Source organism: Arachis stenosperma, chromosome 9 (assembly GCF_014773155.1).
Source record: "Arachis stenosperma cultivar V10309 chromosome 9, arast.V10309.gnm1.PFL2, whole genome shotgun sequence".
In the NCBI taxonomy this organism is placed as follows: domain Eukaryota; kingdom Viridiplantae; phylum Streptophyta; class Magnoliopsida; order Fabales; family Fabaceae; genus Arachis; species Arachis stenosperma.
The window spans coordinates 19650009-19666669 of NC_080385.1; the positions used below are offsets into that span (position 1 = coordinate 19650009).

A 16661-nucleotide genomic window follows, 5' to 3' on the forward strand; every position below is an offset into this window, starting at 1 on the left:
TATTTTTATACTAAATGTTAAAATTTTTCAATAAACATTTGAAATTCGTTTGAAAACTGATGCACTTTCAAATAGAATTTACAAATTATGTTATTTTCATCCCAAATTTATGGGAAAAAATTTTAGCTACTTCGAAGGGTAAGCTATAGTAAAAGCATTTAAGACTAATTATAGACAAATTTGGGATAGAATTAATATTTTTCAAAATACGTCCCAAATCTGTATGAAATTATTGCGCATATTCAGATGGAATACAGACGAATTATAGTTTTTGTCTAAAATATGTTGCTAATATGTATGAAAATTTTGGCGCCATCCAAAAAAATTTTGGCGCCAAAATTTGGGACAAAATTTAGATAAATTTAGGACAGAATATATTATTCCAATGTCTCCACTAAAAGTTGTTCAACATTTGTCTCAAATTTGTCCGAAATGAAAAAGTCATTCAGACGGAATAAATTTCGTTTGAAATTTTCGTCCGAAAAAGTCCTATTTCTAGTAGTGTATATAGTAAATCAAATCCAATTAATTCGATTAAAATTAAAAAAATACAAATTGAATTTAGTTGATTCGATTTACATAGAATTATTTTAGGACATGTATGTAGATTGGCCTATTCGGTAAACGCTATGGTGCCTAAAAAGTGGTGCTTATTTACTAAAAAATATTAAAAGTTATTATTTAATTTAAAAGATATAAGAATAAATAATTTTTAAAAAATTAAAACTTACTACAAAAAATAAATTAGACAAAATTTAGATAAAAACTCATAAGCACCATAGAATTGGCTTATTCTATTTGAAGACATTGGTATAATATTGATCCTTATTTAGTTTGTTTTGCGTAATTTACCATGATAATTTCGAGTAACTATAGGAGGAATAATATAAAATTATTTTATTTAACTTAGAATTAATAATTATACATATAATTAGGGGGTGTTTATGGGTCGGGTGAAATTGGATTTGATGTGACTTAGATCTGACGCGAAATATATATCAGGCCTATTTGTTAAATCCGAATCCGGCCCTAAACCTGATGAAATCTACACACTTTTGGGCCATGATTATACCGGATAAAAACCGAGCCGTTAACATTACTTTCTTGTAAGCTAGCATGTGAAAATATCTAAATTTTTAAGACTCCAACCATTATTGGACATGGTAAAATTCACTTGGAAAAATATAACAAGAACCAACCCTTTCCTAAAATTAAAGCATAACCACAATTAATACTAATATTGTCTAATAACACTAAATATTTAAATCAATACAAATAACACAATATTGTGCATTAGTCTAAAGTCTTATGCATTTTAAACATAAAACATTAACTTATAGTCTTATAATGACTAATAACACAAAATATTAAGGTTTACAATACTTAAATTCCACATAAGAATATATATCATCCATCACTAATAACACAAAATATTATTGTGTACGATGACTGGGCCACCAGACCGAGTTCGGATGACCCGAACTATGGTTCGGACTCGACCCGTAATAGTGACCGGGTCTATCTTTGAGACCCTTACCCGACCCTAGACCCGGTAAAATCACACCAAATTAACCTCTAAAAAGTTCGGAGGCGAGCCGGGCCAAGCGGGGTCATGAACATCCCTACATATAATTATATATTTATTATATTTAAAATTATTTATTTATTTTAATAATAATTATTGAATACATAACAAAAATTTTTGAGTTAATATAGACTGATTTTTATTTTTTTAAATATTTTTTATAATTTCATTCACACCAATTAGTCAAATAAAATTTCTTACGTATGTATTTTTGTGTAAAATTAAAGATGATAATTATTAGATAGTAATTTAGTTAAATATATTAAATTATTTAATAATTTATTAGTTATTAACTTCAAATAAAAATAATTATATACGAGTCTTGTATCATTAATTTTTTATATAAATACATATATAAATATAAAATAATTATATTTATATTTATTATCAAAATATAAATAAACATATTAAAATATAAGGTTACTAATTTTTTTGTATTCGCAAAAATTTGATTGTTTGACTGAAAAGAATTTAATTCTTGTACTTTAAAATGATTTATTATTTTTCTAATTGATTTTTTTTCTTGAAAAAAATGTGTGGAATATTTAAGTATACATAAATACATAAAAATTAATTTAGTAGCTAGTTTTAGTATTTATGAAACATTTTTGTTTTCTCTTAATGAATATATATATATATATATATATATATATATATAAGGCTTCTGTATGTCATAGCTAAATATATTAACCCTAATTTATTTCAAACGTGTTTAATAGAATGAAAACAACTTAGTTAAAATTCAATTTGGTATGAATTTGATGTGTTATTTCAGTCTTTGAGGATTTAATGATTTAAAATGCTTCTTACAAACAATAACTATAAGTCAAATTCTTCTTCTAATGTCAATACGTTTAATGCCTATCTTACCAATCTGTTAATCACAATTCTATAAAGAATTATTTTAACTCATTAAAACTTTTTTTTTTTTGGGTCAGAACTCATTAAAACTTAAAAAGAGTACCCAAAATAGTCACCAAAAAAAAAAAAAAAAAGAGTACCCAAAACATGTACGGACCATGGACTATGGAGTATGGAGGCATCAAAGTAAGCATTAATATTCACCCTAAACCAAATACAGCATGCATCATAATGCACTATTCTGCAGAAAATTATAATTAATGTTGATTGACAATTCTATTAGTATATTTTCAAATGATAATATTTACACAAACAAAAACAAGAATAAAAAAATTTACATAATTAAGAATAATAGTATAATTTATATTTACCGATATCCAATTTATTTTCTAAGGTTACGTTTGTTTATAGGTATAGAATATTAAAATAGAGACATAAAGATACAAAATCATATTTGATAGATAAAACATGAATAAAAATATCATATCTAGAGATACTGAATTAGTGTATTTTGTGTTCATTTGGATAGAAAGGAACACAGAGACCCTAACAAAACACACCGCTTATTTTTTATTTTTTTATTATTTTTGTTAATTTTTTTGTAATTATATTTTTTATTATTATATTTTTCTTTCTAAATTTTTTGAATAAAAGAATAAGAATAAATTAGACTTTCATAATTTATTTTAGTTTATTAACAAACAAGATACAAGCACAATCATTTTTGTATTTTTTTCTTTGTGTTTTGTTCTTAATGTCTTATCTTGTCTTGCTTTATTCTGTTCTCATAACCAAATACAACCTAATTGATTAAGACGGATAATTACTTGATTCGGTGTAAAATGGATTTCTATTCAAAATGAGACAAAATTGAAATTTCGGTATACAAAAGTAGTATAGACAAAATGAATATCCTATTTACAGAGCAAATTAAGATGCAAAATTTTATTATCAGATAGGACGAGACCGAGTGAGATAGTGCAAAAATTTGTCCTTATCCGTCCATTGTCATATATATAGATTTTTTAAAAAAAAATTTAAAAAGTAAATAGTCATTTTCGATTATCCAAAATTCAGGTGCTGACAAAGCTAATCATAATAGATTGAAATTAATTTAATACCCACAAAAAATATCATCTATTTGATAAAACTAACAAAATATTAACTATATTTCAACTTTATTTTAAAATACTATTGTTATTCTCTTTTTTTATCATCATCTCTATCCTCTCTCATTCAAATTCTACCATATCTCTTTTTATTCTCTTTCATTTTCTTTCTACCAGTGTCACATTTGTTCGTCACTACATCATCACTACTACCACATATAGTCTCAATTTCTGTTATTATTCTACCTCAAACATATGGTAACAGAACAATTTGTTCGTCACTACATCATCACTACTATCACATATAGTCTCAATTTCTGTTATTATTCTACCTCAAACATATGGTAACAGAACAATTACTCCTAACAAATTACAATAAAGGCAAAATCAAAAAGAGGGCAAATATCAAGAATAACAATAGCAACGCCATTATCTCTTTATTCTATCTCTCTATCCCTCTTTAATTTGTCATTATCTATCTTATAAACAACAATAACATTCTCTCCTATTGTCTCTATCTCCTCACCTTCTCTTTTTTCTACTTCTTTCTTTTTCTTCTTTTCTCTTTCTCTCTTCCCTCCGTTTTCTTTGCCTCCCCACCTCTCTCTCACTTGCATGCCCTGAGTTTCTCTCTTTTACACCTTAGCAATAACTATGATAGTAACTCTTATTGTTATTGACCTCGTCTACTATACAAACTAAATTTGTAGTCCTCCTTAATATCTAATCCGCCTATGCAGATTGAAGAAGAAAAAAATGCACACAAAAAAAAACGCAAAATAATGTAAGAGAATAAGTTGTTTGAACTTAGAGTTTATGGATGATTTGATTCATTGTGTTAAATGTGCTTATATGAGTAAAATTTGATTAAAATTCTAATAAATTGATGATGATTCATTGAGTAAAATTTTATTCGAATTTTTTTTAAAGAAGAAAAGTAAGAAGAAGGTGAAAAGAGGTGGTGGTGATAGTGGTGACAACAATAGTGATAAAATTGGAAAAAGAGAGAATGACAGAGAAGGAAAAATAAAAAATTAAAAAGAAGATTAATAGAATTTATTAACAGTGTTAATTCAAAGTTAACGTATAGTTAATTTTGTCAGAAAATAATTTAAAAATAGAAAAAAAGTATTATTATACATATTGTATCATGGTGTATTATGCTAAACTGTAGACATGTACATTTACAGGCCTGCAAAACGCAGTCTGTATTTTACTAGTAATGAAAACAAGAAGAAGACACTATCTACAAAATGCAAGTTGCGTTTTACACTAAACGAAAAAAAAAGAAAACACTATCTGCAAAATGTAACTTGCGTTTTACCCTAAACAGAAAAAGAAGAAGAAAATATCCTCTGCAAAACATGGGTTGCATGGACAAAACGTTTCTCTCCTTTAACCAGGACCATGCAAAATGGAACCGGTGTTTTTTAGGTGACGAGACCAAAGCACGACCTGCATTTTACAGATGCACCATCCTTTAATTCGATGCATGTACGACACGTGTCAAAAATATTAATTATTTTTTCTCCTTTTTCTTGTTTATATACCTATTACTTCATCACTCATGATTTGCGTTTTACAATTTCTTCATGTGTAGAGAAAATGAAGAACTTAAATTTATTTATTCATTGACACAAATTTTTATTTTTATTTTTTAAATTTAATTTAAATAAAATAATTCATAATTTTACATTAACTGGAGAGCATGTTGTTAAACATCTAGATAATTCTTAACATATAAATTTTTTATATGTTTATTATTATTATTATTATTATTATTATTATTATTATTATTATTATTATTATTATGTTGTGTAGAAGTACACGGCTGTTATATTATTATTACTGTTAACATTATTAGTAGTACTAGTACACTACTGAGTATTTATTATTATGTTATTATTGTTACGGCTATTAATGTTGCTGTTAATATATTATTATTATTATTATTATTTTATTATTATTATTATTATTATTAGGGTAAAAAACCTAAATAAATCAATGGGAGAATTTTGTTATCCAAATTAACCAAAACAAAAAATTTTTCAGCAATCCACCAACGAACAAATATATATAATTCGAATCAACATGATTCGAATTATATATATTTGTTCGTTGGTGGATTGCTGAAAAATTTTTTGTTTTGGTTGATTTGGGTAATAAAATTCTCCCATTGGTTTATTTAGATTTTTTACCTTTATTATTATTATTATTATTATTATTATTATTATTATTATTATTATTATTATTATTATTATTATTATTAGTTGTTGTTGTTGTAGATGTAGTTATTATTATTAAATACTACTGTTATTATTATTATTGTTGTGTAGTATCGTTACTATTACTATTATTATTATTATTATTATTATTATAACAAAAGGTTGTTTATTATTATTATTATTATTAGGTGTAGTTACTACTATTAAATACTACTGCTATATATTATTATTGTTGTGTGAAGTGTCCTTACCTTATTATTATTATTTTTTTCTAAAGACTAACAGAAATTTATTGTCTAAAAAATTTGATCTACTAAAAAAACTATAAAGAAATAACTGCAGTTGCCTTTGTATCAATTGGGTTTTATCGCATTTTGCGAATAGACAAATTGAGGGGACATTCTGCACTATTGAGTGTTTTGGTAGAGCGATGGAGACATGAAAATCATACGTTCCACTTCTCAGCTGGCGAAGTGATTGTCACTTTAGAAGTTATGACATATATTCTTGGCCTAATGGGGAGTCCGTGACGGGCAAAACAGACAATAGTCATGAGTTCTTGGTTGAGAACTACTTAGCCGTTTCTGATAGGATGCCCGGTCCGGACAATCACATATTGGGGAAAGTAAACCTAACATAAGTTCGGCAATGCAAAGACATCGAACCGTTAGACACCTTGGGTTCGATTGGCAGTATATATGTCCGGCTCACATATTTTGCTTACTTGGAATTGTTGTATTTTCAGACAAGTCGACGAATTCTGTAAACTCGAAGTTTTTACCTCTTTTTTTAGATTTTCATCGCTTTCGTAGCTACAGTTGGGGACAACTAGTTCGACACATCTGTATAGATCATTGTGTCATGCATCACGATAGAACTTTAAAGAGATGGACGACCCCCTTATTTTGCTTTTTGTTTGGACATGGGAGCATATGACGTTTATAGCACCTGTTCCTCACAATGAGCTTCCAGTAGTTGGTGTTTCAATTGGACAACGGTAATGGTTATCGTCATTATTATTTTCATTATTATTATTATTATTATTATTATTATTATTATTATTATACATTATTATGTTGATTATAACCATTCTAAACTGATTTAGGTGGAGTCATTGGCATCGGCTACCAAGATATACACGAAGGTCTACGACGCACTTTAGGCAATAACTAGATGACATGGGAGTCAATAAAGTATGTTTTAAGACATTTTGTTAAGAAGTTTATTATGTTTAATAATTTAATTGATTGTCGTTGTATTAATTGATTTCTAATTTATATGGCAGCCATATATGGGAGTGGTGGTTCCTAATGACCTACCCGTAAATCTGTTAGTGTGCTCCACAAAGTCTCTGTTAGTATCATTCGAGTGTATAAAATGGCACCCAACAGATCGAGTGAGACGCCAATTTGGGCGTCTACAACTTCCAATAGAAGAAGCATTTCAGATTGGAGATGCTCATTGTAGGCAGCTGATCGGTACACAAAACCATGACTAGAGGGAAAAGAATGGTCATTGGGTCGATATGTGGATTTCTAAGCGCTAAATACTGTAACCAGGAGATGCAATCAAAGACTTTCACCCTCTTCCGATGTACTATGATTGGTACACACAGCGGTACAGCAATCATCTAAGGTTGTTAGATAGAGTTCCGCATGCAAACCCCGAGGTGAATGAACCACAGGCATAACCCCGCCAACACCTGGACCTCAGCAGCCATATCTCCCTTACAAGGAACAACAACCATTTCTCCCTTATGAGCAACAGTATCAGTTATCGGTTTTTGAGCAACAATATCAGTTATCGGTTTTTGAGCAACATTATCAGATATCGGTTTATGAACAACAGTATCAGGTTCTGCGTTATGAGCAACAGTTTCATGTATCGACATATGAGTAACATTATCAGGTACTGGCCTATGGCCAACATCATCAGTTTCTGGCTTATGAGCAACAACATCAGTTCCATCTTATGAGCCGAAACTGCAATCACAACCACAGCTACCAGCAGAGCCATAGATACCACAAATGGTAATTCCAGCAGAAGGCCACTTCAGTTTGTTAGTTATATTTGACGTCATCAATTTGTCACAGGTACTGAGAGACACCGATTATTTATTTTAGCTATCTCAACAAAGGCCTGCTGCTTCTGAGCCGTATTTTGATAATCTCTTTGTATTAGGTCATGCTAGTGACTTTTTCATGGATCGACCACCGCGTGCTGTTGAACCTCCACGTGTTTTCGAATCACTGCGTGCTGTTGAACCACCTCGTGCTTCCGTACTAATTGATTTGAACAAATATTTGTAGGAGGACGATGGGTTCGGAGAGGCTGATATGCAGCACGAGTATTAAGTGGTGGAGCGAGTGTTTTGGACATGAGTGCTTCTGGTATTTATGACACTGGCAGAGCCAGCATGCCGGATGTTAGTGCTTTGGATGCTTATGGGGGTGGTGAACCTAGTGGTCAGGATGCGAGTGCTTCTGAGGATTGTCCATATAATCTACGTACAATGATTGCTCCCCCAAAGAAATACACTCCATTGTATTATTTGAAGAAAGCGACGAAGTTGCTTGCAAAGAAATAACCTAATGCATTTGATCTCTATTTCTTGTCTTGATCAATGTATGTATTATTATTGTACGTTTGATTTTATCATTGGACATTTCTTTTTATTATTGTCTTTATTATTGTACGCAATTGATTTTATATTTAGACGTTTCCGTTTGTTCTATTCCTTATTATTGCAAGTTTGATTTTTTTTAACACATACATAAAAAATTGCACACGCTTAAATACGTAAACAAGTTACATATATAAGTTAACATAAAAAAATTACATAAAAAAGTGAAAACTACACTAGGAAAGTTTAGCCGCTATTTACCTCCACCAGATCTTGGACCTGTGCACTGGGAATATTGACTACGGCTATGTCCCTCTCATCCATATAGAGTACACCGGCGAGGAGCGTGCATATCCCACGAATCCATCTTATTCAAGTAGCGAGTTGATTGCGATCGTCTTTTAGTCCCATGCCTCTATGTCCAACTGGCGATCACCTTTGTTCCATCATATCTAGGCCACGTAGATGGGTCACCCATCGGAACAAACTCGCATCTCTAGACCTTGCAAATTTCGGACATCTTGTACACGTCATGTACGTATACTTGCCAATCAAGACGCTCATTGGTACAACATGCAAGAACGTGGTGACATGGAAGTCGTTTGACCTGGAAATGACCACAATCGCAATGCCATTGCACAAGATTAATAGTGTATATAGAACTGTCTCAAATTTCATGAACCTCAACCATCTCATTGTGCCTGTCGAACCGGTTGATAACTATATTTCCTGCACGTCAAAAACTTTCTTAAACTCGTTGAATGGCAAATTCCGAATACGTGAATTCGTCGCAAACGCACTCATGAGCCTCGATACTCTTCTGAGTAAACAATTCTTTTATGCCTCACCCCGCTCTTTAAGCCTTTGGTAGTTTTTGTTGTACTCATGCTCCGTCCTAGAATAGCCTATAAAACAAACCATTTTATCATAAACAGACACCATAAATGACTAAGAATAAAGTCATAATAGCAAATTCAGATACCTATGTTAACCACAAGTTTATGTAAGTAGGGAACCTTGAACTTTCTTAAGAAGTTGGATCCAATGTGTTTGAAGTAGAACATGTGCCACACTCTTGGTGATTCCCATGGACCATTACTATGAGCCACTGTTGCCTCGATGAAGTTATGGCAGTCAGAAATAATGCCCACGCCATCTCGGGTAATAACATATCTTCATATATTAGTGAGAAAAAATTTCCATGCATATGTCGTCTCATCCTCTATGATCACAAAAATAATCGGCACAATGTTTTGGTTCCCGTCTTGTGCAGCTGCAACTAAAAGTGCACATTTATATTTTCTATAAAAGTGTGTACCATCCACCTAGCATGTAAGTGGTCATTGCTTTTAACCACACTGGTAGAGTCTGATAAGAAACTTCCCAATTACCAAAAATTTTTGCAACAGACTTTTGCTACCAAGCCTTTTAGTAACTTACAGTGTAGTTGAACCTAGATTAAACTTTTTCAATAATAGATTTCACCTTTATCGATGGATTTGCTTCAATCAACGACCTGATAACATCTGCAATCATGTCTGAGTCCAACTTGACATGATCATGTGAAATCATCCCTATGGTGCACGTGCGTTTGTCATTGTAACTCCTGATCTCCCAATAACTTTTCTTTCGAATCAAGGTAGCTCGGATAAGCCAATCACATCATGTACCATACTATTTGCATTTTGCGTAGAATATTTGCGGCTTTGATTCATACACAGTGTAATCAACTCCTTTAACGATAGTGTAGCTTTTGATTATAGAGATCACCGACTCTCTAGAACAAAATTCTATTTCGATACTAAACTCACCATCTTCTGCTACATCATTGCCTTCACCTATCAAATGCAAACCATCATTAGTCGGTCAAGGCTAAATGAAGAAACGGTAATGGTAACTTTAATTAATAAACATAACGTACACATATTTGCATACTAAAAAAACTCCAAAGCATGCATGGCTGCGAGATCCAGAGTTCGCATAAAAGATGAAACACCTAAGGGGTGCAAGTTGACAATTGCAGTTTCTTTATTTTGCACCGTTGGATTGCCTGCCTCGTATTTGTCATAGTTTTCATCATCGATTTCGTAGTTGGCTTCGAATTCGTCTTACTGTTGTTGTTATCTTTAGCCCAATCTATATCCCCGAGTTCATCCATATTCACCTCATCACCAACCGCATCCAGCCCCAAATGTTGTTCAAACTCTATCATCGGCATTTGAAATATGGTTTGTTGATGAATATAGAACATCTCCTGCATACATGCATCGTCAGTGATGGACATTATTTGAAATTGTATTAGCCCACCAAATACTTGTATAGGATTTCTGTATAAAATATTGTTCACCCTCTTCGAAATGCGACTTTGTATATTCTCACAAAGACCATTTTGCAACTCTGCAAAACTGATAGTGCATGGAATAGCAAAAGAAACCAGATATTCACAAATAAAAGTCACTCCTTCACTTGTGTTTGGTAAGATCTCACCGTTATAATGCACTTGCAAATTTGCGATACCTTCCATAGTCTCAACCTCACCTCACCACATCAAAAATTATTTGACACTACTAATTGTCACACAAAAAACCCTACAAGTATGAAAGAGAGATGAATGACAATGGTATTTATAGGTAAGGTTCTCGGATTAAAATATTTTATTTAAGTAAAACGCAGCCTACACTTTATAAAATGCAACCTGTGTTTTGCAGGTTTTACGAAAAAAAATTTGAAAAAGCAAAACGCAACCTGCGTTGTGTTTTCAAAACGGAAAAAAATGCAAAACGCAACCTGCGTTTTGCAAGTTTGAAAATATTTTTTTTAAAGCAAAACGCAACCTGCAAAAAAGCTAATCGCAGATTACATTTTGTACCGATATTATAATAGTGTAAATACTTTATAAACATCCATCTTATTGTATAAGACAAATATTTTTTTTATATGCAAAAAAAAGTCTAATTTTGTCAAACAGATAATATCTTTTATGGGCATTAGATTAATTTCAATTTTTTATAATTAGTTTTATCGGTATTTGAATTATTGATAATAAAAAATAACTATTTATTTAAAATTAAAATATATAAAAATATTGGAGGAAGATCAAATAGAAAACGATCAAACTAAAATGCCGCGAATCACGTGTGTTGTGTTTGGAAAGTTAAAGCTCTGATGGCAACTAATGCTTTTTGTTGGAGCAACAAGAAGCTAAGAAAGAAGGAGCCATACTTGTGTAGCTGAACCCTAGGAAACCGCAAAGGTCGTCACAGCAACAACAATCGCATGAAGAACAAGTGCACACAATCAGTGAAGACCTTTAATGGTAATGGCAACAGAGAAAAAGGGTTTTATTTCTGAATGATGACGTAGACTCTCAAATTTTGACAATAGTCAATACTAGTAGTGTTATAAAGGCAATTTAGGAATTTAACTTTCAATTGGATAATTAGGATTCACAATAGGGAATGGGGCCAGAAATTTTACTAGCTGAAATTTGTTTTAAAAATATCATACAACAAGTAATTAAATAATTGCGAGCTTTTATCTTATTATGATGGTAGAGTCTTTGATGCTTATAAAATTTTCATTTAATTTATCTAAAAATAAAAATAAAATAAAGTAGAGTTTATTTTTTTATTTTTAAATCCTAGGAATAAATATTAGACACCATTATAAAAAAACAACTTAGTTTAAGTTTAGTTATTTTTATAACACTTACTATATTTTCGGGGGATTTTTTGTGATTCACATATTTCAAGCGAGTGATATGATTTTCCAATACATTAGGTAGTAATTTATCCAATAAAAAATTATAAAAACTTTCACTTAGCATGCTTTGACTTGTTCAACGAAAATTTTAAACTTGTCTCCCGAGAATCCATGACCCTCCTTTGGTTTCGTTGTGAGGCCCTATTGTAATATCTCAATAGCAAAATCCTACACACACATACATGTAGGGGTCACAAGAGTAAAGGAGAAACGAAAAAGTAGCGCATGAAAAAATGACCAGACAGAAATTCGCATCCACGTTCCATAGCAGCCAATACGTTCCGAAACATCAAATTTCAGCAAAAAGTAATGGCCGTAGCTCCGGCAATAACCGGCCTCCGGCCAACTCTCCTCTTCTACTACATGTTCACCACCGTAGTCATCCACGTCGCAGTGACATTTTCCATGTCAGAAGCTGAAGCTTTACTGACCCTCAAAAACTCATTCTCCAATGCCCAAGCGTTAGGTAGTTGGGTGGCTAACTCTGTTCCGTGCTCTAAAGACCATCAATGGGATGGTGTTGTCTGCGTCAACGGATTAGTCTCAGGCATAATCGCTAAAACCTCGATTTAACTCTTAAAATCTTCTAATATTATAACTTTAAATAAGTCAATGCATTTTATAAAATTTGTATTAAGTCAATCAATTTAGATTTAAACTATTTAAATCTTGTTCCGATTTCATATTTTATGTCCTTAAGGATTTCTCTACCAACTCTCAGGGCTTCGTCTTGGAGGAATGGGGCTATTGGGTGAAATAGACGTTGATACATTGCTCGAACTCAAGAATCTCAGAACCATCAGCCTTGTGAACAACTCTTTCTCAGGTTCAATTCCGCAGCTCAACAGAATAGGATTCTTGAAGGCCATGTATTTGTCAGGAAACAAATTCTCTGGGAATATTCCCACAGATTATTTTCAGAGAATGAGGTCTCTGAAGAAATTGTGGCTTTCTAACAACGAATTCACAGGTCAAATCCCAGCATCATTAGCCGAGATCCCTCAGCTTGTTGAGTTGCATCTGGAGAATAATCAGTTTAGTGGAAACATCCCAAATCTTGCGAATCCTTCATTGGTGGACCTCGATTTGTCATATAACAAATTGGAAGGTGAAGTTCCACAGGCTTTATCGAAGTTCGATGAGAGTTCTTTCGCAGGAAATGATGGTATTTGTGGTAAAAAGATTGGGAAGCCATGTGAGAAGCTTCCAGAAGAGACGGTTATTCCCCTGCCTGTGACGAATGGGAGCTGGAACAACAAACTGCAGATTGCTGGCTTTGCCTTAACGAGCTTGTTGCTTGTGGCGCTTATTGTTTTCTTCATTGTCCGGTCGAAGCGGAATAAGGACAATGAGGAGTTTGGTAGGTTTAGAAACAACGGTAGTATTGCCGGAGAGTCCGTGGAGGTTCAGGTGAGTCAGCCGGTGAAAAGAGAAGGGGCACCGGCGGTGACAACGGTAGTTAGCAGAAAAGGATCAAGTAAGAGAGGATCTTGTCATGGAGGAAGCAAGGGGGTAGGGGAGCTTGTGGTTGTGAATGATGAGAAGGGGGTTTTCGGGTTGTCAGATTTGATGAAGGCGGCGGCGGAAGTGCTAGGAAATGGTGGGCTTGGGTCATGTTATAAAGCTGTGATGTCTAATGGGGTGGCGGTGGTGGTGAAGAGGACAAGGGAGATGAATGCGTTGGAGAAAAAAAGTTTTGATGCTGAGATTTGTAGGCTTGGGAGGCTAAAACATTTGAATATCTTAACCCCTTTGGCTTACCATTTCAGAAAGGATGAGAAACTAATTATGTCCGAGTATGTCCCTGGGAGCAGTCTATTGTTTTTGCTTCATGGTAACACTTCATACCTAGCTCATAATTTCTATTGTGATTTTACTATTGAATATGTTAGTTATATAAAATAGTTTGCAATTAATTTAATGTATTATGGACATAAATTTTACTATTGAATATGTTAGATAATTTAGATCAAGGATTTGAAAAATAAGATAGATAAATATGTGAAGAAATTTTTTGTATCATGTATTATTAGTTAGTATTCTAAATCTTAAATATCTTTACAATTAGTACAAGAAAAATTAGTCGCACAAAAATGAAAATTATAATTTTTGTTTGATAGCATGGATAATTACAACGATAGACAAAAAGAGGAGGGAAAGAAATTCCCTAACCATTGCAGGAAATAAGTAACTAAAAGTGATCCTTAATTAGACCGACAAAAACCTACCCTATGTTGGGGTTATCTTGGTATATAAATATTATTTCTAAGTTTTATATTTCTTATAGGTGACAGGGGACCATCTCATGCTGAATTGGATTGGCCAGCACGTTTAAAGATTGTAAGGGGAATTGCTGAAGGGATGCGTTATCTTCACACAGAACTAGCTTCTTCTAATGTACCCCATGGCAATCTCAAGTCTAGTAATGTTTTATTAGGACCAGATTACCAGCCAATGCTTGTAGATTATGGATTTAGCCAAATGGTTAATCCTTCCACTGCAACACAAGCTCTTTTTGCTTATAAGGCTCCAGAAGCCGCACGAGGCCAAGTTTCACATAAAAGTGACGTGTATTGTCTTGGAGTTGTTATACTCGAGATCCTCACCGGAAAATTCCCTTCTCAATATCTTAGCAACAAGAAGGGCGGAATCGACGTAGTCGAATGGGTTACGTCAGCAATTTCTGAGGGAAGGGAGTCAGAGTTGCTTGATCCTCAGATTGCAAACAACAAAATTTCAATAGGCCAAATGGTCCAACTTCTTCATGTAGGTGCTGCTTGCACAGAAAGTAACCCCGAACAACGAATCGACATCAAGGAGGCCATAAGAAGAATAGAAGAGATAGCAAGGCAGAGTGGAACAACAGAGGTCGTAACATCTCTCAAAGATGGCTTTGCAGATTCCAATATGTCACGGAATCAAGGACAAGGTGAGGAATATCAGAAGAGACATATGGATGGTTCAGAAAGCTTTGGAAGCCAAGACTATTATGAATTTGGCTCCTTCTCCTCATATAATACAACAGCCTAAGTAACTAAAAATAAAAGATTTATATATCTAAAATTCATGTTGATTTATTATTGAGTGAATTTTATAAATTATGTTATATGTACATAAAAGATCATCTAGTAGTTAGTTATTTATATTGAATATGTATTGAAATATAAAACATAACAAGTGTAAATATGTATAAACATATAGTTGTTAATTTAATGACTAATATTTTATGTGCAGGGCATTTTTAGTATCTTATTTCTCCATATTTATCCTATATATACTTTCTCTTTGAATTCAAGCTTTTGTAGATTAGGGACATGCTTAAGTTTTGTATGTAACAAGTTTAATTATTTGTAACCATAGGACTATAGGATAAAGCTATATATATACGTAAACTGCTTTAAAATCTTTTTTGGAGCTCTCTAATATGGTGAAAGTATACTTAAAAGACCAAGATCGATAATGAAATTGGTGAAGATTAAGAAATTGAGTTTTTGTCCTTCAATGACGTCAACAATAAGGACAACATTATTGGTGAAGATTAAGAATAAACATGTCAACAATCAAATATTATTGCCAAAATTCAACGTTCCCATACAAAGAATCAAATATTTTTCGAAAGAAATTGTTTGAAAATAACGTTGAGAACATTAGAAAATTGCATAGTTATCAAAATTAAACCGGAAATTGATTTGGTTAGGATAATGAATTATTAGGTTATTGATTTAATTGTTGGGTTACTTATTAAATTGATTGATCCATTATAATTAATTGATTAATTAATTATATAAATTTTTTATTATAAATATTTATATTTTGCTTTTATATTAAAATAATTATTATTTTTAAATTTTTATAATTTATTAATTAATTTATACCTATTATATTATTATATATTATAAATATTTATTAAAAAATAATACTAATAAATATTATATAATCATAAAAATTAGAATTAATAATTTTTTTTAATTTGTAAATATTGAATAAAATTTATAGTTAAATAAAAATATAGTTAATTAAGAATGAGTGAATCTAAAATTAAAATAAATTAAATTAAATTAAATAAATGTAAGCTATTTAATGAAATGTAACTGATACTAGTCATTATTGTTGAGTTTTGACCATTGTTTTACTATTTCCCTTTTTTTTTTTCCACAACTACCAAGAGTTTCACAATAGGAAGATAACAGTGTTTCTGTGTGTTGTGCATTTGTTTTAGTTTCCTCTACTTGCCTTATATAGGGTGGAAAAAGAGTAAATAATTATTTTTTACTAATAAAAGATTTAAGCATTAATAAATTGATATTGTATTTATGAAAGATAAATTTTAATTAATAAAACTATCCAAACATTAAATTTTTTTTTAAATTTTTATCTATGATTCTATTTATGTGTAGTGTCTAATCTTTCACCACATTACTACCTTCACCCCCACCCTCAACTCAAACCCTAATCCTCTTTTCTTCTCCTTCTACCATCACATTCACCTTTAGCTC

At 31.7% G+C, this 16661-nt stretch overlaps 1 protein-coding gene across 1 annotated transcript; it reads left to right on the forward strand.

Annotated features, from left to right (window-relative positions):
- The first annotated feature begins 12357 nt into the window (after positions 1–12357).
- On the forward strand, positions 12358–15282 carry LOC130951655 (pollen receptor-like kinase 3). Its single transcript, XM_057880350.1, has 2 exons — positions 12358–13999; positions 14453–15282. The coding sequence occupies exons 1-2, from the start codon at positions 12904–12906 to the stop codon at positions 15193–15195; spliced, it is 1839 nt and encodes a 612-aa protein (XP_057736333.1). The 5' UTR covers positions 12358–12903; the 3' UTR covers positions 15196–15282.
- The last annotated feature ends 1379 nt before the right edge of the window (positions 15283–16661 follow it).